We start from the raw sequence: 25889 nt of genomic DNA on the forward strand, positions 1-25889 counted from the left end.
TTAGGGTCTCCTACAACTGCATTGGTTCCTTAAAGCTTTCAAAGAATTTTTATCAGGTTTTATGAGAATAACGTAGCACTTGGGGGCAAAGATGCAGCCCAGGAGCCCGGCACTGGAGGCCAAAATGGAGAAGACTTCCACGGCCACCATGACCTTCCCCTTGGTGCTGTGGTAGACAGGCAGGAAGGTCACCCAGACACTGCAGAACACCAGCATGCTGAACGTCAGAAACTTGGCTTCATTGAATGTGTCAGGCAGATTCCTGGCTAGGAAAGCCACAATGAAGCTTGCCAGGGCCAAGGAACCCAGGTAGCCCAGGACACAGTAGAAGGCAGTGACTGAGCCCTTATTGCACACCAGGATGATGTAGTCGTGCTCAGAATGTTTATCTACCTCAATAAAGGGAGGAGAGGTTCCCAACCAGATGCCACAGAGAACCAGTTGGATCATGGAGCAGATGGGAATGATGAAGTTAGAAGTGCCTGATACCAATAACCACCTTATCGTTCTTCCAGGTTTCAGAGCTTTGAAGGCCAGAATCACAGTGATGGTCTTGGCCAGCACAGCGGAAACAGCCACTGTGAACACAAGACCAAATGCTATTTGCTGGAGGAGGCAAGTGGCTGTGTTGGGACGGCCAAGGAAGAGTAAGGAGCAGAGGAAGCACAGGAGGAGGGCGATGAGCAGGATGTAGCTGAGGGTCCTGTTATTGGCCTTGACGATGGGAGTGTCTCGGTGCTTCACAAAGACCCAGAGGACTGCAGCTGTTAGGACAGAGAAACACAGAGCCATGCAGGTCAGAGCCATCCCCAGGAATTCCTCAAAGGCTAAGAATGTCACCAGCTTGGGGAGGCAGCGGTTTCTCTCCATGTTTGGGTACTCGTGGTCTGCACATGGGATGCACTGCTCTGCATCTGTGGGGAAAAGGAAGACTCTGTGTTTCCATTTAACAATTTGCTCCTTTTTCCCTGTTAAGGAAAAAGCTCACCTTTGCAATTTCATGGTGAATTCAGCCTGGGGTGATGTATACCAAGAAACACTAAAGTATTTTTGTGCACCTAACCAAGGCAGAATGCTCATCTGCAGGTGGAGGAAATTCATTCAAACTAGCTCTTTAGCACATGGGGCTCTGTGTTCTCATCCTATCTGTCAGAGATTTTTTTCAGTGTTTAATTTCTAAACAATGAGGAATTTTCTATATTTCATATGGGCTTGGATTCTTCCCAGCCCTCCTCTCTACAGTCCTCAGTGTCATTTCTGGAGAAATCCTTTGTTCACATGGGTTAGAATATTTATCTGGGATCATCAGGTTTAAGGATTTTCTTCCTTATCCTCAAATGGAAATGACCTATATAAATGATCTTTCATTCCTGGGACCTCCATTTCTAATTTCCTACATGGATTCATCTTGTCCATGTTTCCATATAAATGTTGTGATACTGAGGTTGAATAGATGGGAACTGTAGCTGATTGTCATTCTGTGGTTCTATGGAAATAAGTGGTATTTTCATCATGTTACTCAAAGACAACTAGGCATTCTTCTTAACTTCAAATTATGGCTTGTTCACCATCATAGCTCATGTGAACAGCATGTTGGAAACCACATTGTCTCACTTGAAATAATGCACTTCTACTGCTACAGCATGAAAGAAGTCATTAAGAACAGGCCAGTTGGAAAATATTTCTTTCTTTCAATCAAATTTCAATTGTACCAACCAAAATAGGGTTGGTGTTGTCGCATGGTAGGTAAAGCCACCAACTGCAATGCCAGATCCCTTATGGACATTTTTTTGTGTTTAAGTTGATGAATTTCCAATCAAGCTCCCTGCTAATCACATAGAACGAGCAGCAGAAAATTCCACAAGCACTTGTGACACCAACACCCATGTGGGAGACCCAAAAGGAAGCTCCTGGCTCCCAGTACCTGCTGGCCCATCCCAGGCCATTGTTCCATCTGAGGAGTGAACAATTAGATTCTCTCTCTCTCTCTCTCTCTCTCTCTCTCTCTCATTCACTGATTCTCTGATTTTCAAATAAAATAATCTTTTTTAAAAAGAAAGAAAATGGTGGGCTGGTACTGTGGCTCACTAGGCTAACCCTCCACCTAACGGCGCTGGCACACCGGGTTCTAGTCCCGGTCAGGGCGCCGGATTCTGTCCCGGTTGCCCCTCTTCCAGGCCAGCTCTCTGCTATGGCCCGGGAGTGCAGTGGAGGATGGCCCAGGTGCTTGGGCCCTGCACCCCATGGGAGACCAGGAGAAGTACCTGGCTCCTGCCATCGGATCAGCGCGGTGCATAGGCCGCTGCATGCCAGCCTCAGCGGCCATTGGAGGGTGAACCAACGGCAAAGGAAGACCTTTCTCTCTGCCTCTCTCTCACTGTCCACTCTGCCTGTAAAAGAAAGAAAGAAAGAAAGAAAGAAAGAAAGAAAGAAAGAAAGAAAGAAAGAAAGAAAGAAAGAAAGAAAGAAAATGGTGTTAGTTGAGCTATACTTGCAGTAAGAGTCCTACTCTGTTTTTATCCTTGGTACTCTTGCAAGAGTACAAGCTTCAGGGAGTGGAGTTGTGATGTAGTGGTTAAAGCCACTGCCTGCAATGATGGCATCTGAACAGGTGCCTGCTCATGTCTTGACTGCTGCACTTCCAAACGATCTCCATGCCAATGTGCCTAGGAAACCAGCAGAGGAAGGCCCAAATGCTTGGGCCTCTGCAAGACCTGGAAGAAGCTCCTGGTTTCTGACTTTGGCCTGGCCCAGTCTAGGCCATTGGAGCTATCTGGAGAGTGAATCTACCTGATGGAAGATCCTCACTGTATCCTCTCTCCCTCTCTATTATGCTCTCCCCCCTCTTCAACTCTGACTTTCAAACATATAAATAAATTATTTTGTAAAAAAATAGAATATAAATATTTGCAAAAATTTAGAGGAATTTTCTCCTCCAAGTCTTTTCAATGTGTTCCCTTTACTTTTCATGATATCTGTAGGTACATCTGGCACCTATCTTGGAGATACACCAGGAATATATAGGCAAGTGTATATTGTACAATGGGTCAGTGCATGATACTTTAGTTTTCTTTCTTTCACTAAATTACTGCATGTTGAATATTTTCACTGACACTTGAAGTCATTTTTCTGTTTTCTTCATACTGGAAACTCTGTATAGAATGTTTGAAGATACTGAAATCAAAATATCTCTAGAGCTAAGATGATGTGAATTGAAACATTATTTTGGAAGAATTCAAATTATTATAAACATATTTATTATACATTGAACAGTGGAACTATTTACCAATGAGTCTTAGTACACTTTTACATTTCTCAAACATTTGGCTTTGATATATAATTTGATATTTGTGTCTATATTTCAGCTTATTTTTTCTCTTCTTCTTGTATATCCATAAAAGGACAAGTGGTGTCATTCATTCTGTGTACTGAACAGCATGCAACATGTCAAAGATGTAGCACAGAAAGTAATACAATATTCCCATCACAATTCATGTGGATTAGCTCCCTGTTTTTCAGTTGTCTATGAAAAAGTTTTGAATTCAAGACTTCTAGATAACCATACAGAGCCTTAACAAATACAAATATTATATTTCTTGTTTAGATTTCAGATTGAGAGAATCTCATTCAGTGTTGGATCGAAAAGAATGATACCAGATCGAATCAGTGTCACAGTTGAGCTTGAGATGATTAGCACCTCCAGAAAACAGCTTACACATAATGAGATGGCAATAGTGAGCATACAACAAGGGTATGGAAATAGTGAGTGAAAACTATTATCTCATCGTAAATATTCTTGGTTTCCTTTTTATCAAGAAATAGTTAAGATGGTAGAGTTCTCAAGGTAAGTTATATGTATTCTACCTGTATGATTGGAAATGTCTCTCTCTGGACAAACAACGCAAGTATAGCAGCAGACATGTTTTCCTTCCTGTGGCATTTTCCTGAATCCTGGACCACACCTTTGGCTACACAAAGACTGAGGAGTCTGATGGGGAAAGAGAAGTGATGGTCATTGCTTTGCATGACATTAGGCACTGTGATAGGATGTCTCTAATTGCCTTTTCACCCCAAGGTCATCACTATGTCTTCCTCAGGCTGTATCTTATTGATTTTATTTAGACATCCAATGGGAGTTTCTAAGATGCTCATTCCAGGTTTGTCAACTGCCTACCAAATATTATGAGGCCACCTGATGGGTTTAATTTTGCTCATCACTGGATCTATGCTTCTGGGCATTTGTCTCTTTATTGAATTGCTTCCTCTGAAATCTTTTCAGTTTAGCTTTTTATGTGGTAATTCTTCTAGAATGTGTATGTCTGAGACTATTTTACACGCCTCTTTCTTTGATTGAGTAGAAGATTTTACATGCCAGAAAAATATTCAAAAAGCCTGATGACTAGATACACTTCTGATAGTAACTACTAAGAAAAAGACAAGCCCACAAAGAAAAGGTGAACAAATGTAATAATCCATTGATTGTGCATCTATCTACTTCTGGACTTCTATACCCAGGGAGGGCATCAATTCCTGATACTGCCAATGCATTTGTTATATAACACACAATAGTTATAAAAATTACCCGCAAAACTGTCTGGGGTATTTCAACAGCACAATGATGATAAAATTTTTGATCACAGCTGTGAGGTGGTATTCAGAAAAAAAAAAAAACTGAACTGATTAGCACCCACAATGACAAAGGAAAATCAGAAATTTTTCTACAAATGTTCAATTCATAATTTACTGTGTTTGTACTGCATCAAAACATAATAATGACTCACTAAATGATGAAAATATCACTATCTTTATAAATATACATGTAATACATGAAGTTTTTCACATTATATAAATACAAAGTTGAAATAAGATTTTAGAATTTGTAGTGACATACATTTAGTAATTTTACGTCTAAGTACTGATCTCTATCTCTATTTCTTAACATTCTTTCTAGTCACTCAACCTAGGAATGCATTAACGTGCCCAGAGAAAAACAACAATATCTAATCCAAACATGCACTTCTAATACACACTGGCTCATATATGTGTAAGGAACACCATATCTTTTGAAGCCAATATGTGAATTGAGAATTGAATGCTTATGTAAATTCTCACACATAATATCCTCCCATACTTTCATCAAACCCTCTGTATGTATCCAATATTCCCATGGATCCACACCTCCTTGAATGCAACTGGCCATTCTATCATCTCTTCATTGAGGACCAAGTCTTCACCACGTGCACACTTAGGGGAAAACTCCCCGATTTTAATCAGCAAACGAAATCCAGCAGGAAAATTCACAATGTTGTGGATATCGTAGTGTGGCATATGGTGTCTCATTTCATGGAAGGAAACATCCTCCCCAGCACTGTTGGTAAATTGGATTTTCCTCAGAAGTGGATGAAGCTGGAGGGGAGGCACAATTGGAAAGAGAGAGAACATTCAGATTAGAGGTGGAGGTGCACACGACTTAGAAATTCTTCTTTTCCCTCCTGTCTATCCTCAGGGTTTCTATTGGGCAGAGGCTGTTTTTTCTGACTGATCAAAATATCATGGGTTTGGGGCTGGCGCCATGGCTCACTTGGTTAATCCTCTTCCTGTAGTGTCAGCATCCAATACAGGCACTGGGTTCTAGTGCCAGTTGCTCCTCTTCCAGTCCAGCTCTCTGCTGTGGCCCGGGAAAGCAGTGGAGGAGGCCCAAGTGCTTGGGCTTCTGCATCCTCATGGGAGACCGGGAAGAATCACCTGGCTCTTGGCTTTGGATCTATGCAGTGCTGGCCATAGCGGCCATTTGGAGAGTGAACCAATGGAAGGAAGAGCTTTCTCTCTGTCTGTCTCCTCACTGTCTATAATTCTACCTGTGAAATACATTAAAAAATCATGGGTTCAAGAGTGGGGAATTCTGCCTCCCCCCTATTAAAGTGATGGGGAGCATCTGATTCTTTTTTTTTGACAGGCAGAGTGGACAGTGAGAGAGAGAGACAGAGAGAAAGGTCTTCCTTTGCCATTGGTTCACCCTCCAATGGCCGCCGCAACCGGCATGCTGCAGCCGGCGCACCACGCTGATCCAATGGCAGGAGCCAGGAGCCAGGTGCTTTTCCTGGTCTCCCATGGGGTGCAGGGCCCAAGCACCTGGGCCATCCTCCACTGCACTCCCTGGCCACAGCAGAGAGCTGGCCTGGAAGAGGGGTAACCGGGACAGAATCCGGCACCCTGACTGGGACTATAACCTGGTGTGCCGGCGCCGCTAGGCAGAGGATTAGCCTAGTGAGCCACGGCGCCGGCCGGGGAGCATCTGATTCTAAACAGAGAAATCACAGGATGAGTCCCACAGGGTTGCTGACCATGAAAGATTGGTTATTGGTTTAGGAAAGCTCATCTTTTTTTTTTTTTTTTTTTTTTTTTTTTTTTTTTTTTTTTTTTTGACAGGCAGAGTGGACAGTGAGAGAGAGAGACAGAGAGAAAGGTCTTCCTTTGCCGTTGGTTCACCCTCCAATGGCCGCTGCGGCCGGCGCGCTGCGGCCGGTGCACCGCACCGATCCGATGGCAGGAGCCAGGAGCCAGGTGCTTTTCCTGGTCTCCCATGGGGTGCAGGGCCCAAGCACCTGGGCCATCCTCCACTGCACTCCCGGGCCATAGCAGAGAGCTGGCCTGGAAGAGGGGCAACCGGGACAGAATCCGGCGCCCCGACCGGGACTAGAACCCGGTGTGCCAGCGCCGCTAGGCGGAGGATTAGCCTAGTGAGCCGCGGCGCCGGCCAGGAAAGCTCATCTTAGTTCTTCCACATGAGAATAGCATGACTTTTTTTTTATAGCATGACTTTATATGCAAAATATCTTGATTATTGTGAGTGCACTTGTGTGCACTTTTAAAATTTTGACCCTGTCTCCCCACCAAAAAGTGAAATTCTCTCTTTAGCAAAAAAATAGATTCACATGGATACCATTATGCATAGTGAAATATACCAGTTCCTTAAATAGAATATATAAGTGTGTTTTGGTGATGGGTACTATATAATATAGAATAGAAGAAAAAAAAACACTATATATAAAAATGAAACTGACATCTCAGGCTTTGATTTGTGTTTATCGCCCTTGTGTAAATTCCTTGGAGCAGTTATCTTTCTACTTTTCATTTGAGGAACATCATGATTAGTGAGGCATTAACTCTGTGATTTAAAGTAAATTGAAATTACGTTGTTGCAAAAATTAAAAGGAAAAAAGGAATGGAAGAAGGGGTGACTGAGAAGGGAAAGGAAGAAAGGATGGTTATCTTCTTAAAATTGTATCAATGAAATACATGAAATCTGTTCTTTTATATCAGTAAATTTTGTTTTAATTTAACAACATTTGGGCTGATCTTGTGGTGCAGCAGGTCAAGCCACTTTCCACAATTCCCAGCACCCCTGTGAGTGCCGATGGAAACCCCAACTGCTCTACTCCTGATTCAGCTTTCTGCTAATGTGCCTGGGAAGGCAGCACTTGAGGTTCCAAGTGCTTGGGCCCCTGCACTCATGTAGGAGAGCAACTGATGCTCCTGCATCCTGGCTTGACCTGGCCTAATCCTGGTACATGCAGCCATTGTGGAGTGAATCAGCAGATGCTAGATCTGTCTCCTCTTTTCTCTGCCTCTCTCTTTCTCATAGTAATTCTGATTTTGAAATAATTTTTTAAAAGTTTAAGAAAACTGAAAATAATATCAGTTGAATTAAATTCAATGAATTAGAAATCCAAGCATAATTTTTCTAAATAAACATTTCCCCAAATCTGCTTGTACATCTCTGGCTGCCGCTGGTAGTTCTTAACTTACAAAAATGTGTATGCTGTGTATGTGTAGTTTATTTGTATAACATTTTTTACCTCAGTAGAGTTTATTGTTCCATGGCTTTTATTTCTCTCTTTGCACTTTGACTATTTTTTGTTGAGAATACAGCTACCTTTTGAGATTATAGGGAATATTTATAACCAAATAGATTTTTAGCTGCTGTGGGATACATGATAGTCCGTATTTCCTAGCTTTGCAATCCTTCCAAACAAAAGAGTAGTTTTAATCATTTCCTTCTTCCAAGTCTTTGTAATGAGCTTTATTAAGGTATTTTATAGCATTTCATCCTACAGTGAATAACATTATTCTTCTATGATCTGTCATTATTGAGTATGAATTGAAAATTTTACATGGAGCTAAATTGATTCCCAAGAAAAAGACAGTTCTTCAACAAGTGGTGTTGGGAAATTTGGATTTCCACATCTAGAGATATGAAATCAGACTGCTACCTTACACCCTATACAAATATCAATTTAAAATTTATCAAGGATTTAAGCTTTAAACCAAAACCATCAAACTACAAGAGGAAAACATTGGGGAAACACTGCAAGATATTTATTTTATCCAAGAAATAAAGGCAATAAAGGCAACAATATACATTAAGCTAAGTAACTTCTGCTCAGCAAAAGACACACTCATTCAAGTGAAGACACTACTTACAGAATGGGGGAAAATATTTGCAAAACATGGATCCAAGAAAGTATTAATCTCCAGATTGTATAAGGAGTTCAAAAAACTTAACAACGACATAACCAACAATCTAGTTAAGAAGTGAACTAAAGATATGAACAGGCATTTTTCAAAGGATGAAATACAAATGGTCAAGAGAAACATGAAAAGATGCTCAGGACCAGTAACCATCAGGGAAGTGCCAATAAAAACTGAAGTGAGATTTCACTTGCCCCACTTTGAATGAATATTATCCAAAATTTGAAAAATAAATTCTGCTGAGGGTCTGGAAAAAAATACCCCAATACATTTTATGGGAATGATTGTAAGCTGGTACAACCATAATGGAAGACAGGAGAGGAATTTTTCAGAAAACCAATACTAGTTCTACCACATGGCCCAGTAGTCTCACACCTGAGAATGTATTCAAAGGAAATGACATCAACACATGAAAGAGTCACCTGCACTCAGAATTCTATAGCAGCTCAATGTGCAATACCTTAGAAGTGCAACCATCTAGATGTCCATCAACTGATGACTGGGTGAAGGAATTGTGATATATATTTGAATATTACTCAGACATGATTCAGAATGAAATCATGACATTTAAAACTGGAGGTCATTACAGTAAATTATATAAGCCTGAACTACAAAAATATCATGTTTCTCTTATTTGTCCTAGTTAATATATAGAGTATAAAATTCTGTGGTGTCAGATCATTGGCTATGTAATTTTAATATTGCTTCACTGGATCATATCTTGTTAATGACAATATGCTCCTCTTTCACATGTAAAAAAAGAAATTGAGTGGGGGGGGATACGGAGCTCATTTGGGTACTAGAAATACTATGTTGTATATTTGGGTGTTGGTTATCAGTGTGATCAGATGACCAAAACTATTTATCTGTAGACTTAAGTGCATTTCTAAGTATGTATACTGTTTTTAAATATTTTCAACAAGTTCCATAGCAGGAAATGTTTTTTAAGTGTTCGATAGCAGATAAAAAAATCCTCCACACACAGATAACAATTAAAGGTGTATCTATGCCTGGTGTGGTGTGAAAGAGCCCAGTAATCATCATGCCAATCTCAGCATGAAAACACGGTCATGTGGTACTACAATAGAAATACCGGAGAATGCCATCAGAAGTGCAATGCATATCCTGTTTTGAGAGACGTTTACCTGCCATGGAAGAATCCTAGGTTGAGATGCGTCTCCTGGAGATCTCTTTTCCATTTGCTCTGAAAGCATCTTATGGAGGGCATGGGCCACTGCATACACAGCATTGTAGATGAAATAGCTGGAGTCAGATATGGTCAGCATGTCAATGCGTCCTGGGAAAAACTCAAAGGAAGCATTTGGTGGGCAGACTCCAATTGTTCCACAAAGTGGCCCAGGAGGTAAGCAGTGAAAAGCATGAAGCCATAGTTGACTGAGGAAGAAATCTTCTGGGTAGTGGGAAGGGTCCACTGTCTTGACAAAATGGTTGAGGCCAGGGATTTCCCCCTTGTGGTGTGAAAATGAGAAGCCTCCATGAAAAGAGTGCAGCATGTGGTCTGTCTCATTCACAACTATCTCCCACTTTGTATCCATGATCCACACCTTCCCCAGGGTTAAACAGTATTTGCTTAGAAATTCCATGGTATAGAGGCCCATCACATCACCATATAGAATATGCACATTTGCTGATGCAATTCGGATCCCCTCTAGGAAAGAGATTTCAGTTTCTTCATACCTTGACTTAGTGTCAGGGAGCTTTACTGAATAGGCCAAGCAGACACCTTTCTTTACCATCTCAGCTTCAATATCCTGGAGGAACTGCTCTCCTTTCATGTCATTAGATACAAAGATCGCCACCCAAATCCAGCCAAAATGTAGCAGCAAGGAGAGCATTCCATAGGCCAGAGAGCTGTCACTAGTGGCCATCTGATAGAGTGATGGAAACTTGTCTCTCTCACTTAGCATGGGATCAAAAGGACCGTATGTGATCTGAATGGAAAGAAAACCATGATGATCTGAGGTTTGTGGGTAGAGAAGACCATGTTCTATCATCTGGGTTCAGAGAAATCCATGCTTCAATGCTTATTGCTTTCAGGATGAGAATGGATATCCTCATTCACAGCATGCAAAAATGTGTAAGATACCTGTAAATCTTCATATTCATTTGAGGGAAGAAGAGTGCATGGATTTTGGATCAGGACATTGGTCCTTCGCACTTCTCACCCTATGTCGTATGTGGAAAATTGCCCCCTGAAACTGGTGTTATATGTTACCTCTGAGACAATTTTTACTGTGTTGATTTCTTGATAGTTTGAATTTCATTAATTTTGCTAGCATAACCTAAATTGCCTTGAAGAATACACTCACCTTTGATCTCAGAGTTTTGTTAAAATTGCTTTTCACAAAGAATTTTTCTATACCGTTCCTGTCTGAGCTTGCTGGTGATGTGTGTAGATTGCTACTTGTTTGAAGTGGGTCTCCTTTAAAAGTCCTGGGAATGTGAATGCAGACCCTTGGGAGAAGATTAATTGGCTTATGTAACTGGGTTCCTGACACCTACTTGGGAGATTTGAATTGAGTCCGTCCCAGGCCCCTCGGTTTTCGAAGGACAATCAGCACCAGCACCATAGTCAGGATTTGGTTGTTAAACTAGTGAACGGGTGTACACTGTCTACCTACGTCTTTGTTTCTCCGTCCATGAAACACACACTAAGATTGAAATCTCTGAGTAGAACATGGAAAGTGAACTGGAGGCCCTGTGAAGGAATCTGCTGAATGTGAGGAAGGAAGGACTGAGCGTAGGGAGAGAGTGAAATATCTAAATCTAGCTCAGCCCCAAACACTCTTTGATGATCTTTGGAACTGCCATTGTCCTAAGTGGGTTCCAAATGGACAGTACTGTCCTAGGTCTTTATATATGCATATCTAACATGCAGTCATCCTAGGATATCTCTTTGCTGTGTGTATTTTCTCTGAAAGTCAACAATCATACATTGGCCCTAGATGTGGATCTGGGCTGAGGCTCTCACCTTCCACTGCTCTTTCCCTTTCTCACAATCCAAGGAATTCCCCAAAGTCTGTTTCAACTAATATTGGATTATGTCACTTGGCTTCCACAGGACCTTGCCTTAGATGTCACAGGTCTGGTGAGAGATGGAAGCATTTCTCACAAGAATTCACAACCCGTTTACCTGTGGGGTTTTGTATAGCTCCAACATTGTCCCAATTTCAGCTGAAAATGCTGATGTGGTTCCAGCAATTATGGCAACCGTCTTGCCTTGTGTCTGGCAGGTGTAGTTAGGGATGAGATGGTGCTTTCCAGTCAGCCAGTGCAGAGTGCTCCTCAGGGTGAACTGGCCACTGGTAACAGAATTGTAGAGTTGGAAACCCAGGGTCAGGTTGGGGAGTAGCTGGGGGTCCTTATTGATCTCCTGGATAGCAAAGCGGAAGGCCAGCACGTATTGGTAGTTCTTCCACAGCCACCTAAAGAGAGGAGCAACATCAGGGAGATGGGTGAGACCAAGGAATTCAGAACAACACCACAGCCATGCCGTGAAGCAGCAATGGTCACACTGAGTGGTGTCTCAGCTCTGGCAACTGGAGGAGATGTGAGTGAGGTTCCAAGGGCTCTAGGAAATTGTGGGATTCCCCTTTGGACTCCTCTGAAGAAAATTTTGTAATGATCACATTCACCTACTCGATCCCTTAAAAAAAAAAAGCCTTGATGTGTCCCAACATGGGATTTCACTTCTACTTAGGGGTGGAACCCAAGAGGCAAACATCTCTATTTTCAGTACCTTCTGAAATAGTTGAATACCATCTGACTTATCAGTCATTTTATCATTTGGGAACATCTCTAATCTATTCACCAAAGCCATTTTCATGAGCCCTTTCTGTAATTTTCCTGTATAATCATTCACAGAAGCAATTTTGTTCAAATATATTTGCCTTGAAAAAGAGCATTTTTTTCAGAATGTGAAATTTCAGAATATTTACAATGTTCACCTTACTTTTATACACTGTTTTCCACATCACTGAATTCTATTTTATCATTTCATTTTTTTATTCTTTAACATTTTCTGCATGACTTATGCAGAATTATAATTTGTTGGTATTAGTAATGGCTCACAAATGTTACCTGAACAAGAGTTTAGATGTTTTGTTTTCACACAGTGGATAGCTTTTTGCCTCTTCTTTGAAATTTTTCCTTACTTCTATATTTTAAATGTAATTTGAGTGTCAATAAAATACATATTTGTCAATAGATTATGTGGGATTAAATAAATTTATGCGATTATCTGCTGTTTAGGTGCATTGATTCATGTGTTTGAATGTTGTAGTTGTTAGATTGTCATTTCAAGATGATTTACATTCATGCACTATGTCTACATATTTTGCAAATGGCAGTGTTTGATTTTAGGGCAAGTGCATTTTTCTCAAGGTTCACACAATTTTGTATTATTCTTACAGAATTTGAAACTTTGCTTTTTTACCTAAAAATAGTCAAATTTTGCTCCAATGAGTAAACGGTTGATTTCAAAAGCTTTTTATATCAGAAACAGTGTTTACTTATAATACACTAAGTATAACCATCAAAAAATATGCTACTGAAAACTGTTCCATACTTACTTTAACTTATCTGAATGAAAAATAAGAGCATTACATTTTGAAACATTTTGAAGTGTTTCTTACTTTTATCATTTTGCTTAATTGCAATTAATTCCCCTATAAGGTGATTTTTATTCACTCATAGCACTTGCTGTCAGCTGCAAGCTGATGAGTTTACTTCTTTCCCCATATAGAAGGCTGCCGGGTCTTAAGTCCCTGCACATTAATTTCAAGACTCTTGGAGGCTGATCAGGAGGTGAGATCAATAGAGTGAATACAAAATGTCTGTTTCTCACTCTCTGCAGTAGTGGAGAGCAAGCAGAAAATGGAAAGGGAAGGTTGCAAAAAGCAAAAGAAGGGAAGGAACTCAGCTTTCATTGATTCATTGATTTGCATTCCTGCCGCTTCTGTATATGATTTTTTTTCAAAATTCTTAAGTGCAATCAACCACTCACAGATAGAAGGAAACACTCTCTCACAGTCTGAACCACAGTTGACACATAAATCAATGTTGGACTTACCTGTATGTCTCCATTTTATCCATTGGCCTGGATAAAAAAGATAACCGGACCATGTCTGATTCTGGTTCCAGGAAGTAAAGGGGGAAAAACCCACCCAGTACCAGGACTCCATCTCTGTAGACACTTGGTCTCATGGAATTATAACAGTTCCTGGGAGGTATGTCCTGTGAACTGTATGAGGAATTCAGGAGTATGTTGAGAAAAATCACAGAAAACAACATGTCAAGTGAACCAAACATAAAGTTAAAGGCTGGAGTCTTTGCTGATATTAAGAGAAAATTTTGTTTTGATTATGTCTGTTGCCTCAACCCCTGTAGGGAGACCAGATTTTTATGTAGGGCACAACTGATGCTAGTATTTCTGTATGCCCTCAAGCTGTAGACAATATGTGCTAACTACTGAGTCACACAGGGACACAACCAGAATCACAAGGAAGAAATATCAAAAGAGTCTCAGGGCTGAGGCCTTGCCATAATGTCCCTTTGATAGGAAGAACTCTGGCTTTTATATATTTTATTGCTTCATTTCTGTCCCATCCAGGAACTCATGGCATCACCCTGCCCTGAGGCTATGCACCTGCCACTCTCCATTATGGGGAAAAACAGCTTTGGAAAACATGCTTTGGACTCTCATTGCTCCCTAGGGCATTGCTGGGACAGAGCTCCATAAACCTGTGTGCACAGGGGCCAAGAGTTGTTAGGCCACTCAACTGTTTTGAGGCATTTGGCAACTGTAGAAAGAATTAACATTGGAATTAAAAAAAACACACTCAGTTTCATCATTCCACATGACCATTCATCAAGAAGGTGAAAGGTCACATTTGCCACTGATGACCATATGTACACCCCAAAAGTCTCTTCATGGCTCTGCCTAATATCTCTCAGCCCATAGTACTTTAACAGAGAAACGGGCTTCATGAATTGCTAATAAGTCAACACACCCAGAGAAGGGCAGTAGGTCATCCCTGAACTTACCATTATACATCATCTTGTGTAAACTAATTGTGTTCATAGTGCATCAAAATACAGTAAAGGTTCATACTTCATCTCTTCTCACCCCCCTCTGTTTCTGGTTCTTCTTACGGAACGACACCCCCTTAAATGCAGTAGGCCATTCTATCATCTCTGCACTGATGAACAAGCTTTGGTCATGTGCACTCTTGCAGAGAAACTCCAGTTTTAGCCAACTACCCAAGACCCAGAGGAAAATCCACACACTCTGGATATCATGGTTTGCCACAAGGTGTCTTGATCATGGAAGGATATACCATCCCAAACACTATTTGTAAATTGGATTTTCCTTGGAAGTGCTGAAGCTGTAGGACAGTCATAACTGGAAAGAGAGAGAGCACTCAATGAGATGTGGGGGATGCAAGTGTACTCAGCAGTCCTTATTTTCCCTCAATCTCCCTATCGTCAAGGTTTCTTTTTGGTAGAAGCTGAGTTTTTGTGTTTGTAGTATGGTAGCCACTGTGACATGAGCTCAAATGATGAAAAACATTTGTCCATGCACCCTTACAACAAATTGGTGATTGATTTAACTCGATCAATAAATGTAGTTGCAAGAGTGGCAATGGTTGGATGCATCTTTATGGAAGCTAATTGTAGTTCTTCAATAACATAAGCAAAACATGGATGGATAGGTTACTGTGATTTTTGTGTAGGTTTTTTAAAAATTGTTTTTAAGTTGAATAAATGAAATTCAAGGTTAATTTTTGATTCAACAAATACAAGTCGATCCACAGATCATCAGAGTTCACAATTTCTGTTTAAAGACACCTTGTGTTATCTGGTAGGTCAAAACTTACAAAAATGTATACAGTTTATAAATGCAATTGTATGTATATTTACTTATATTATTTTACATCTCTACCCTTGGACTATTTAATGAGAGTGTGATTTTCTTTGATATTATGAGAATCTGGGTATGACCAAAAATAAAACTTCCAAATCTTCTGACTATATTTAAATTATTTATAGTTTGATCTAACTCTTGCCTTCTGGGTCATATGATTTCTAATTTAGGATATATGAGGAATATATCTTTGGAATCCTTTGAAAAATTCACTTGTTTTCTAAGGACTGTCTATAAGTAGGGACACAGATATTTTCAAGTCCTATTACTATAAATAAAACTAGAAATTAGAGGGTGAAATAAATTTCTGAGGTTAATTTTTACATATGGTTATTTGCCTTTTTCCTAGACTTTAATTTTTCCAACTAGCTTAATTAATGAGTTTGTGCTATGTACATGCACATAGGAGTCCTAAATATATTGTACATGTTAGTGATGTATTCAGATAATAAAGGGATAAAATCCAGACAAATACATCTATAATGTGGGAAGAAAAGGCTTCCCCAGTAACTAGTGTTATTGTTTTCAAGAGGAGCATCAGTTTCCTCTGCAAATGTGCGCTTATTACATGATGATGTAGAGTCTTGTCAATGTACAGATTGTGGAAAAATGCTTCTTCACAGGGGTACGGTGTGGATCATGGCAACAACATGGAACATTGTTGTGGATGAGGCCATCCCCATGCTGCATTCCATTGTTCTGAGTACAGATAAGATCTCATTTCACATGCCCCTTGTTTTAAGGAGAGTTACTCCTTGCTAAGAGCATGGAAGAAAACATGCAAGATTCCCACAGACTGTGTAAGTTTTGCGATTCCAACTGAGAAGGCATGAACTTTGCACATAGCATCATCAGGACAGTGGTCTTTCCCTCATCTTTTCTCCATGTCTCGGGGAGCACAACCCCCACTCTCTCTTTTTTTTTTTGACAGGAAGAGTGGACAGTAAGGGAGAGAGAGAGACAGAGAGAAAGGTCTTCCTTTGCCATTGGTTCACCCTCCAAAGGCCGCCGCAGCCAGAGCATCGTGCTGATCTGAAGCCAGGAGCCAGGTGCTTCTCCTGGTCTCCCATGCGGGTGCAGGGCCCAAGGACTTGGGCCATCCTCCACTGCACTCCCTGGCCACAGCAGAGAGCTGGCCTGGAAGAGGGCCAACCAGGACAGAATCCAGAACCCCGATCAGGACTAGAACGCAGTGTGCCAGTGCCACAGGCAGAGGATTAGCCTATTGAGCCACGGTGCTGGACACAACCTCCTCTCTTAAGAAACCACTGTTATATGCTCACTCTGAAACTAATGTAAATCTTTACTGCTTTGATCTCTCACAATTTTGGGGTTCATATTTTACCATAGCATAACCTGAGTTACCTTGGAAATACAATCAATTTCCAGCCCAAAATCCTCCAAAGCTACTGTGTTCTATGTTTGGCAGTGATATGTGTGAAAGAATCTGGGATGGGTGTACTCATTAGCAAAGCCCTTAGATCACTTGAGTATTTTATCATCATTCAGTATTATTAAAGAACATAATTACCTATTCTTAAAAAATATTTCTTTTTTAAAAATTAATATAAAATAAATGAATTATGAAATGGATATTTAAGAAAATATTCATTAAAAAGCAAACCATTAAGAAATGTCATCATGAAGTCATATCACGTGAAATACTACTATATTGGCTTTACCTGTGTAAGTTATATTTGCCTAGAATTTCAACACTGAACATATTTATATCTAAGTATTTTGTATATTTGAATAGTAGATGATGCATTGCAGATGGAAGGCTCCAAATGATGGAATAGGGAAGGAGCTCACAGACAGTTTGGGAAAAGATGGTTTAATAAAAGTGGAGAAATGTAGTCTCAGGGAAGAGTTAGGGAAAAAAACTGAGAGGAAACTCTTCTGGAATTAGTGGGACACGGTGGACCTACATGGAGGGCACAGGCGTCCAGGGCTTGGGACCCCAGCCACCTCATCTATGCACCAGCACTGGAAAGGGAGGTGAGGTGAAACCACAGTAGCCTGAGACACTGGTGGAAAAGTGGCAGGGAGAGCCTAGATGGATTGAGGCTTGAAGCCCCATGGAAGAAAGTGCACTGCCTAACTAGAGGAGAGAAAAAAATAAAAGGAACTGGTACAGACACTATTCTTTCTCTCCACTCACCTTACAGAGACGTATGAGAGAATAGAGCAGGTGCCATTTTGGACATCCGTAACAGCTGTGACAGCTCAGGGCCACGCCCCTCTCAGCCAAATAGAAAAACCTGACTCTGGTTGGGAGTAATAACAGGAGACTAAGACCTAGTGACTATATGGAGCTTATTAATTGCACTGTGAAAGCAATAAACTGAGTGTTTGTGGGAGAAATCATGGTGTGGCTGAGACTTGAGTAGTCTCATTGGGAGATGCCACAAACTTGGGCAACTTTGGCTATGTGGTGAGAGATATTGCAGGGGAATCTGAGCTTACACTGAGGACTGCACAGATCCTGTGTGTGGTCCTTGGGACAGAGCAGACAAATATTATACCCACTGGGGCTAGCGCCCAGGCACTGATTGCCATCAAGGAGAAGAACTCAGCTGAGTGGAATTATTTCCCTTTTGAATAAAAAAAGGGAGAGAAGATTTACCACGCCAAACCTGGGTGTGTCACCTTTGATACACCCTTAACCCTGCAGAACTGAACAGAGCTCTCTGGCCACACCCAGCACAAGCCTCTAGAGACTCACCCAAAACAGACAGTACACTTAATCGAGTCATTGTGTAACCACAAAAGCCACAACAGTGAGAAAAAAAAGAAGAAGAAACCAAAGATATCTCCACAATGCCAAAAAACACATTCTGAAATCAAGGAAACAAGAACAAGGAAAACATCATGACATTCCTAAATGAACAAGATTATGAAGACGATGAGATAGAAGAAATGCAAGATACGAATTTTAAAAAAATTAAAATAGAACATCTTGAAGTTATCAAAAACAAATGCATGAACTACAGAAGTCCATACTGTAAGTACAGTATTTTACTAAAATGGCCTTCTAATAGTTTCTCTCTCCATGCTTCAGGAACTCCAAGAATCCGAATGTTGGGTTTTTTAATAGTATCCTGTAGATTCCCAACAATATTTTTTAGATTTCTAATTACTCTTCTTGTCTTTGGTTTGGCTGTATACTTTCCTGTGCTCTGTCTTCTAAGTCTGATATTCTCTCTTCTATCTCACTGATTCTGTTTTTAATGCTCTCCAATGTGTTTGTCATTTGTTCTATTGAATTCTTCATTTCATTTTGATGTCTCTTCAATATCTCAATTTCATGTTCTATTAAATTCCTCATTTCATTTTGATTCCTCCTTAAGATTTCATTTTCAGGAGAGAGATTTTTCTGTACTTCCAGTATGGATTTCGGTAGTTCATGCATTTCTTTTTGATAACTTCTATATGTTCTTATCATAAATTTTTTGAAATTTGTATCTTGCATTTCTTCTATCTCATCGTCTTCATAATCTTGTATTGGAGTTTCATGTCCATTTGGGAGCATCATAATGTCTTCCTTGTTCTTGTTTCCTCTGTTTCTGCATTTGTTTTTTGGCATTGTATAAATATTCTTTGGTTTCTTCTTTTTTTCCCTCGCCGTGGTGGCTTTTCTGGTTATACTATGACTCTAGATTAAGTGGACTGTCTGCTTTTGGTGAATCTCTAGAGGCTTGTGGTAGGTGTGGCCAGAGAGTTCTGTTCAGTTCTTCAGGGTTAAAGGTGTGGAAAATGTGACACACCCATGTTTGGCATGGTAAATCTTCTCTCTCTCTCTCTCTCTCTCTCTCTCTCTCTCTCTCTCTCTCTTTATTTTCAGAAGGGAAATAATTCTGCTCAGCTTAGCTCTTCTCGTTGATGACAATCAATACTTGAGCGCTAGCTCCAGCGGGTATAATATTCATCTGCTCTGTCCCAAAAACCTCACAAAGGATCTGTGCAGTCCTCAGTGTAATCAGATTCCCCTGCAATGTCTCCCACCGGGTTGCCGAGGTTACTGAGTTTTTGGCTTCTCCCACTGAGAGTACTCACATCTCAGGCACACTGTGAATTCTCCCACACACCCTCAGTTTTTTTTTTTTTTTTCACAGTCCCAGTTCATAAGCTCCACATAGTCACTGGATCTTAGTCTCCTGTCATTTCTCCCCACCAGAGTCAGGTTTTTCTGCTTGGTTGAGGGTGGGCACAGCCCTGAGCTGGCACAGCTTTTATGTATGTCCAAAATGGTGCCAGCTGTATTTTTCCCCCACCTTTGTAAGGTGAGTGGAGAGAGAGAATCGTGTCTGTACTTGTCCCTTTTATTTATTTATTTTCTTTCCTCTAGTTAGGCTGGTGAACTTTCCCCCATGGTGCTTCAAGCCTCCTCCCCTCTAGGCACTTCCTGCTGCTTTTCTGCCAGTGTCTCAGGCTACTGTGGTTTCGCCTCATCTCCCTTTCCAGTGCTGGTGCATAGATGAGGTGGCTGGGGTCCCAAGCCCTGGGTGCCTGTGCCCTCCATGTAGGTCCACCGTGTCCCACTAGTTCTGGAAGAATTTCCTCTCAGTTTATTCCCTAACTCTTCCCTGAGACTATAGTATCTCCACTTTTATTAAACTATCTTTTCCGGGACTATCAGTGTGCTTCCTCCCTATTCCACCATCTTAGAGTTCTCTGATAAGCTTTCCTCTTAATACTCCTTTTGCTGTATTCCATAAATTTTGATAGGTTGTGTTGTCATTTTCATTTGTTTTTAGAGATTTTTTGATTTCTTCTACGGCACACTGTTCATTCAGAATCATGTTGTTCATTCTCCATGTTTGCATATGATACAGAGGTTCTTGAGCTGTTGATTTTGAGCTTCATTGCATTGTGGTCTGAGAAGATGCATGGTATAATTTCACTTTTTTGAATATGCTGAGGCTACCTTTATGACTTAGCAGATGGTCTATCATAGAGAGAGTTCTGTGCACCAGGCAGAAATATGCACACTCTGTATCTGTGGGGTAGAAGGCTCTGTAGATATCTACTGGGTCTATTTGGCATATAGTGTCAATTATCTCTGTTGTTTTCTTGTTGGTTTTCTGTCTGCTTGATCTGTCCATTGCTGAAAGTGGGGTATTGAAGTCCCCTGCTATTATTGTATTTGAGTCTATATCTCCCTTTAAATCCCTTAATAATTCTTTCAAATAGCCAGGCACCCTGCTCAGAGTGTGCATCTAACTCAATAAATGGAGGAGAGGTTCGCAACCAGATGCCACATAGAGCCAGTTGGATCAAGGAGCAGATGGGAATGATGAAGTTAAAAGCTGATACCAGCAATCACCTCATTGTTCTTCCAGGTTTTCAGAAGGCCAGAATCCCAGAGATGGTGTTGGCCAGCATGGTGGAAATGGTCACTGTTTTGAAAAGCACAGAGCCATGCAGGCCAGAGACATCCCCAGGTATTCCTCAAAGGCTAAGAAGATCACCAGCTTGGGGAGGCAGTGACTTCTCTCCTGGTTTGAGTACTCGTGATCTGCACATGGATGCACTGTTCTGCATCTGTAGGGGCAAAAGACTCTATGTTTCCTTGTTTGAAATTCTTCATATTTCCCTGTTGAGCAAAATTGTGGCCATCCACAGATGGATTCTTTCTCCTCCTCTCTCTGTCTCTCCATCTCTCTCTGTAACTCTGCCTTTTGAATAAATAAATCTTAAAATTTAGAGGGAAACACAAGAGACTCAAATAGCTAAAGAAATACTGAACAATAAAAATTAAGCTGAAGGCCCCACAATATCACATTTCAAGATATACTACAGAGAAACTAAAATCAAAACAGCCTAATATTGTCAGTTAGATGTTCTGGAGTTCTATGGCACAGTCAGGTAGCTACAGGTAATGTCAACACCGTGTACATTTCACTATAAAAAGAAAAACATATCCATTAGCTGCATTTATCTTATTCACTCAAGTGCTATAGGAACAAATATGCTCAATCTAAGAGTATGATGACTTCTATAAACTTTCATTTTCTATAGACATCAACATAGAAAATGTGTAAGAAAGACTACATTATGTGTAGTCAAGAAGTGAAATTGAAGTTTAATATTTATTTCAGAGGTTCACAATCTCGTCTCAGAAGGATATCAGGTCCATCTGTGTGTAACCCTATTGAAATGGAAGCACACCTCCTTGAAGTCAGTAGGCCAATATATCATTTCTTCATTGAGGACCAAGCATTGGTCAGTGCACTCTTCTAGGAAAACTCTGCAATTTTAACCATCAACCCAAGACCCACAGGAAAATTCACAATGTTATGGATATCATAATGCACCGTATGGTGTCTTGATTCATGGAAGGATATATCATGTGCAGAACTATTGGTAAACTGTATTTTCTGGGCTGGTGCTATGGCACAGCAGGTTAACACCTTGGCCTGAAGTACCGGCATTCCATATGGCTGCCAGTTTGAGACCTGGCTGCTCCACTTACTATCCAGCTCTCTGCTTTGGCTTGAGAAAGCAGTGGAAGATGGCCCAATTCCTTGTGCCCCTGCACCCACACAGGAGACCCAAAAGAAGCTCCTGGATCCTTGATTTGGATTGGCATAGCTCTGGCTGTTGTGGCCAATTGGGGAGTGAATTATCAAATGAAAGACCTCTCTCTCTCTCTCTCTCTCTCTGCCTCTCCTCTCTCTGTGTAACTCTGACTTTCAAATAAACAAATAAATCTTTAAAACAACCTGGATGTTCTTCAGGAATTTATGAAGCTGGAGGAAAGTTAATTATTATTTTCTATATCTGCATATTTACCTTTTCCTAGATATTAGGTTTATTTAATTTATTCAACAAATTAGATTAATTTATTTATCCAAGGAACATTCAAACAAGGGCACATAAACATGTGCACTCTTGGAGGAAAACTCTGCAATTTTAATCATCAACCCAAGAACCACAGGAAAATTCACAATGTTGTGGATATCATAGTGTGCCATATGGTGTCTTGATTCATGGAGATACATCATCCCCAGCACTATTGATAAACTCGATTTTCTTCCGGATTGGATGAAGCTGGAGGAAAGGTATAATTATTAACTTCTAAATATACATATTTAGCTTTCCTAGATATTAGGTTTATTTAATTTATTCAACAAATTTGATTAATTCATTTATGCCTGGTACATTCAAACAAGGGCTAATAAACATATTCTGTATACAGGGAATGGATCCAGAGAAGCTAGGATGAAAAATCTATCTGTACCTCAGGAGGAATATCTTATGCTTAGGTGCATCCTGAGTGGTCTCATATTCAACAATGGACCCACAGTTCCTGTTGCCTGATAGTTGCAGATTTTGTAATAGCAGTTATGCTAATGCAAGTTCATTTCTCAGAGTCATTTTAAAATATAACTTAGAACCCATTTCACTTTTCACCAAAACTGTCTCAAGGAGGATTGCTCTACAACATTCTAGATTAAATAGCAGCTGTCAGATGTAGTCATTCTGTCCATGTATTCTGACTTTGATAAAATTCCAAAAACAGATATAGATGTGATTTTTTAAATATTACCATGTTTTCTCATGATTTGAGTTAGAATATATCATAGTTTTCATGCTACATTATGATTTATCTTTTCCAAAATAATACCTAATTTAAGGGAACAAATTTGAGATTTTCAACAGTAGAATTATCCCCAACAAGAAGGCAATTACAGGCTTTCCAATAGCCCATGTCAAGGAGCTCATCTTCCATTCTGACAGATCTTACTGATCAAGTAAAGAAAACAGCATCATATGTTGACCATAATAAAGCACCTATGTATATCATCAGGTGTTCAAAGCCCTGCTTTTTGAGGAGACTTACCTGCCTAAGAAGGAGCAGGGTCTGGTTGGCAGCCTGTAAAGATGTCTTTTCCGTTTTCTCCAGAAGGATTTCATGGAGGGCATGTGCTAATGAATGCACAGCATTGTAGATGAGGTAGCTGGTGTCAGATATGGTCATTATATCAACATTTCCTGGAAGAAACTCTAAGAAAGTATTGAGAGGGCAGACTCCAATTTTTCCACAAAAGGACCCAACAGGTAAACAGCCAAAAATGTGAAACCACAGTTTATTGAAGTAAAAGTCTTCTTGGTACCTGGAGGGGGTCACTGTCTTGAGAAAGTGTTTGAGGACAGGGATTTCCCTTCTGTGGTGTGAAAATGAGAAGTCTCCATGGAAAGAGTGCAGCATGTGGTTCGTCTCATACACAACAATATCTGTCTTTGCTACCACAATCCACACCTTCCCCAGGGTTAGAAAGTAATCTCTCATTATGTCCAGAGTCATGAGACTCTTGACATCACCATAGAGCATGTGTATCTTTGCAGATGAAAAGGTAATCCTAGTCATAATATTATATCAGTGGTACATACATACTCTTTTTTTTGACAGGCAGAGTGGACAGTGAGAGAGAGAGACAGAGAGAAAGGTTTTCCTTTGCCGTTGGTTCACCCTCCAATGGCCATTGTGGCCGGCATGCTGCAGCTGGCTCACCGTGCTGATCCAATGGCAGAAGCCAGGTACTTATCCTGGTCTCCCGTGGTGTGCAGGGCCCAAGTACTTGGGCCATCCTCCACTGCACTCCTGGGCCACAGCAGAGAGCTGGCCTGGAAGAGGGGCAACCGGGACAGAATCCGGCACCCCGACCGGGACTAGAACAGGGTGTGCCGGTGCCGCAAGGCGGAGGATTAGCCTAGTGAGCCATGGCGCCGGCCACATACATACTCTTAGTAGCAGTGAGACCTGTGTGATTTCTGGAGCAGAGTTCCAACCTCTAGTAAATCCCACCCTCCGTGAAATTTAATATTTGAGAGAGAAATAAATCTTTACTGCATGGATCTCTTGATAATTTGGAACTTATTTATTACCAGGGCATAACTTAGGTTGTTTTAAAGAAGACAATCCTTTACCATCTCTGATTTTCTTCAAAATGAATTTTCAAGCACAAAATTCATATCAGCTAATGTACTTGACAGTAATGACATCATTGCTGCTAGTGTGAAGGGTAGCCCTCTGTGAATAATAATCCTTGATATGAGGAGCCAACATTTAGGATACTAGGTCATATGCTAATGTCCCACAGGGAGGTTTCTAGGTCTGGTTCTGGGCTCTGGTTCCTGATTCTACCTTCCTGCTAATGCACACCTGGGAGGCGGCAGGTGATGGCTCCAGTAGTTAGGTGCCTGCCACCCATTTGGATCTGAATTGAGTTCCTGGCTCCCATCTTTTGGGCTGATTCAAATTTGAAGAGATGCTCTCTCCATCCCCCTTTCCCTCCTTCTGACCCTCCCTCTCCTTCTTATCCCATACAAATGCTATATTTTAATTTTTAATCTATGAGACACAGAGTTGTAAGCATGAACATTCACTGGGAGATCTGTGATACGATCCACTATGGTTGTTGAGAATAAGGCATAGAGCACAGGTGAACCACAACTGTGAATTAGCCTTATTGCTCCTTGGAGGTCTTCAGAACTGGCCCTCAGTTTTGTCTCAGATGGAACTCAATGCTCAGCAGATTGATAACTGCATCCATCTGACAGCCATTGGCCTCTGGATACCTCCTAAGAGAGTAGAAAGGAAAGTTTTCTGTGCTGTGGGTATTTCCAGTAAGGCACAAGGCTGTGAGTAGTCAGCTGTCACTACTCCCGGTCGGTGGAAAGATGGCTGCATAGCTCTACACAGGAATCTGGTGGAGGCTCTAAGCTTCCACTTCTCCTTCCCTTTCTTCCTTCTCCTTCCCCTGTTTATAGTCTCACAACACGGGAAAACCCCTGGGATCTGTTCTGTATCACTGTGCGACTGTGAGGTCAATATCCACGTTCCACTAGCACCAGAAGTGGGAAAGGCTCCAACATTTCTTTCCAGAATTCATGGCCTATTCATCTGGGGGATCTTGTAGAGCTCCAAAAGGGTTCTTTGCTCTCATTGAAAAATGTAGACTTGGTCCCTGCAATTATGGCAACTGAATTGTTCTGTGTCTGGCAGGTGTAGTAAGGGATGAAATGATGCTCTCTGGTCAGCCAGTGTGGAGTGCTCCACAGGGTAGACTGATCACTGTCAAAGAAATTGTAGAGATAGAAACCCAAGGACAGATTGGGGAGTAGCTGAGATTCCTTTTTGATCTCCTGCATGGCAAAATGGAAGGCCAGCACATATTGGTAGTTCTTCCACAGCCACCTAAAGAGAGGGGCAGCATCAGGGAGAAGGGTCAGACCATGGAATTCAGAACAACTCCTCAGTCAGACTCAGGCTGCCACTTAGTGATGTGCCAGCCCTGGCACAGGGAACCAGGGTAGGTAACATTAACAGGGACATGGAAGATCTGGGGATGTCTCTTTGACTCCTGTGAAGCAAAGTGTTTCCAAACCACTGTGAGGGATGTTC

General features: G+C 41.0%; 1 protein-coding gene across 1 annotated transcript; it reads right to left on the reverse strand.

Annotated features, from left to right (window-relative positions):
* LOC149121488 (vomeronasal type-2 receptor 116-like) lies at positions 1-23816 on the reverse strand. The gene is made up of 3 exons (XM_089315535.1): positions 23325-23816; positions 10454-10484; positions 1-914 (listed from the first exon to the last, which is right to left on the reverse strand). Exons 1-3 carry the CDS (start codon positions 23814-23816, stop codon positions 1-3), a joined length of 1437 nt encoding a protein of 478 aa, XP_089171661.1.
* Between the last annotated feature and the right edge of the window lie 2073 nt (positions 23817-25889).

Source organism: Oryctolagus cuniculus, chromosome 16, assembly GCF_051225735.1.
Source record: "Oryctolagus cuniculus isolate XC-2025 breed Fujian yellow rabbit chromosome 16, ASM5122573v1, whole genome shotgun sequence".
In the NCBI taxonomy this organism is placed as follows: Eukaryota; Metazoa; Chordata; class Mammalia; order Lagomorpha; family Leporidae; genus Oryctolagus; species Oryctolagus cuniculus.

Excerpts from the sequence above, each read along its gene's own strand:
- LOC149121488 (XM_089315535.1), bottom strand. The coding sequence starts at position 23,816 with ATGCTCTATGGTGATGTCAAGAGTCTCATGACTCTGGACATAATGAGA. Across the intron at positions 10,485-23,324 it reads CCCTGCTCCTTCTTAGGCAG|ATCACATACGGTCCTTTTGA; the intron begins GTAAGTCTCCTC and ends CTTTCCATTCAG. Across the intron at positions 915-10,453 it reads TCCTTTTGATCCCATGCTAA|ATGCAGAGCAGTGCATCCCA; the intron begins GTGAGAGAGACA and ends TTTTCCCCACAG.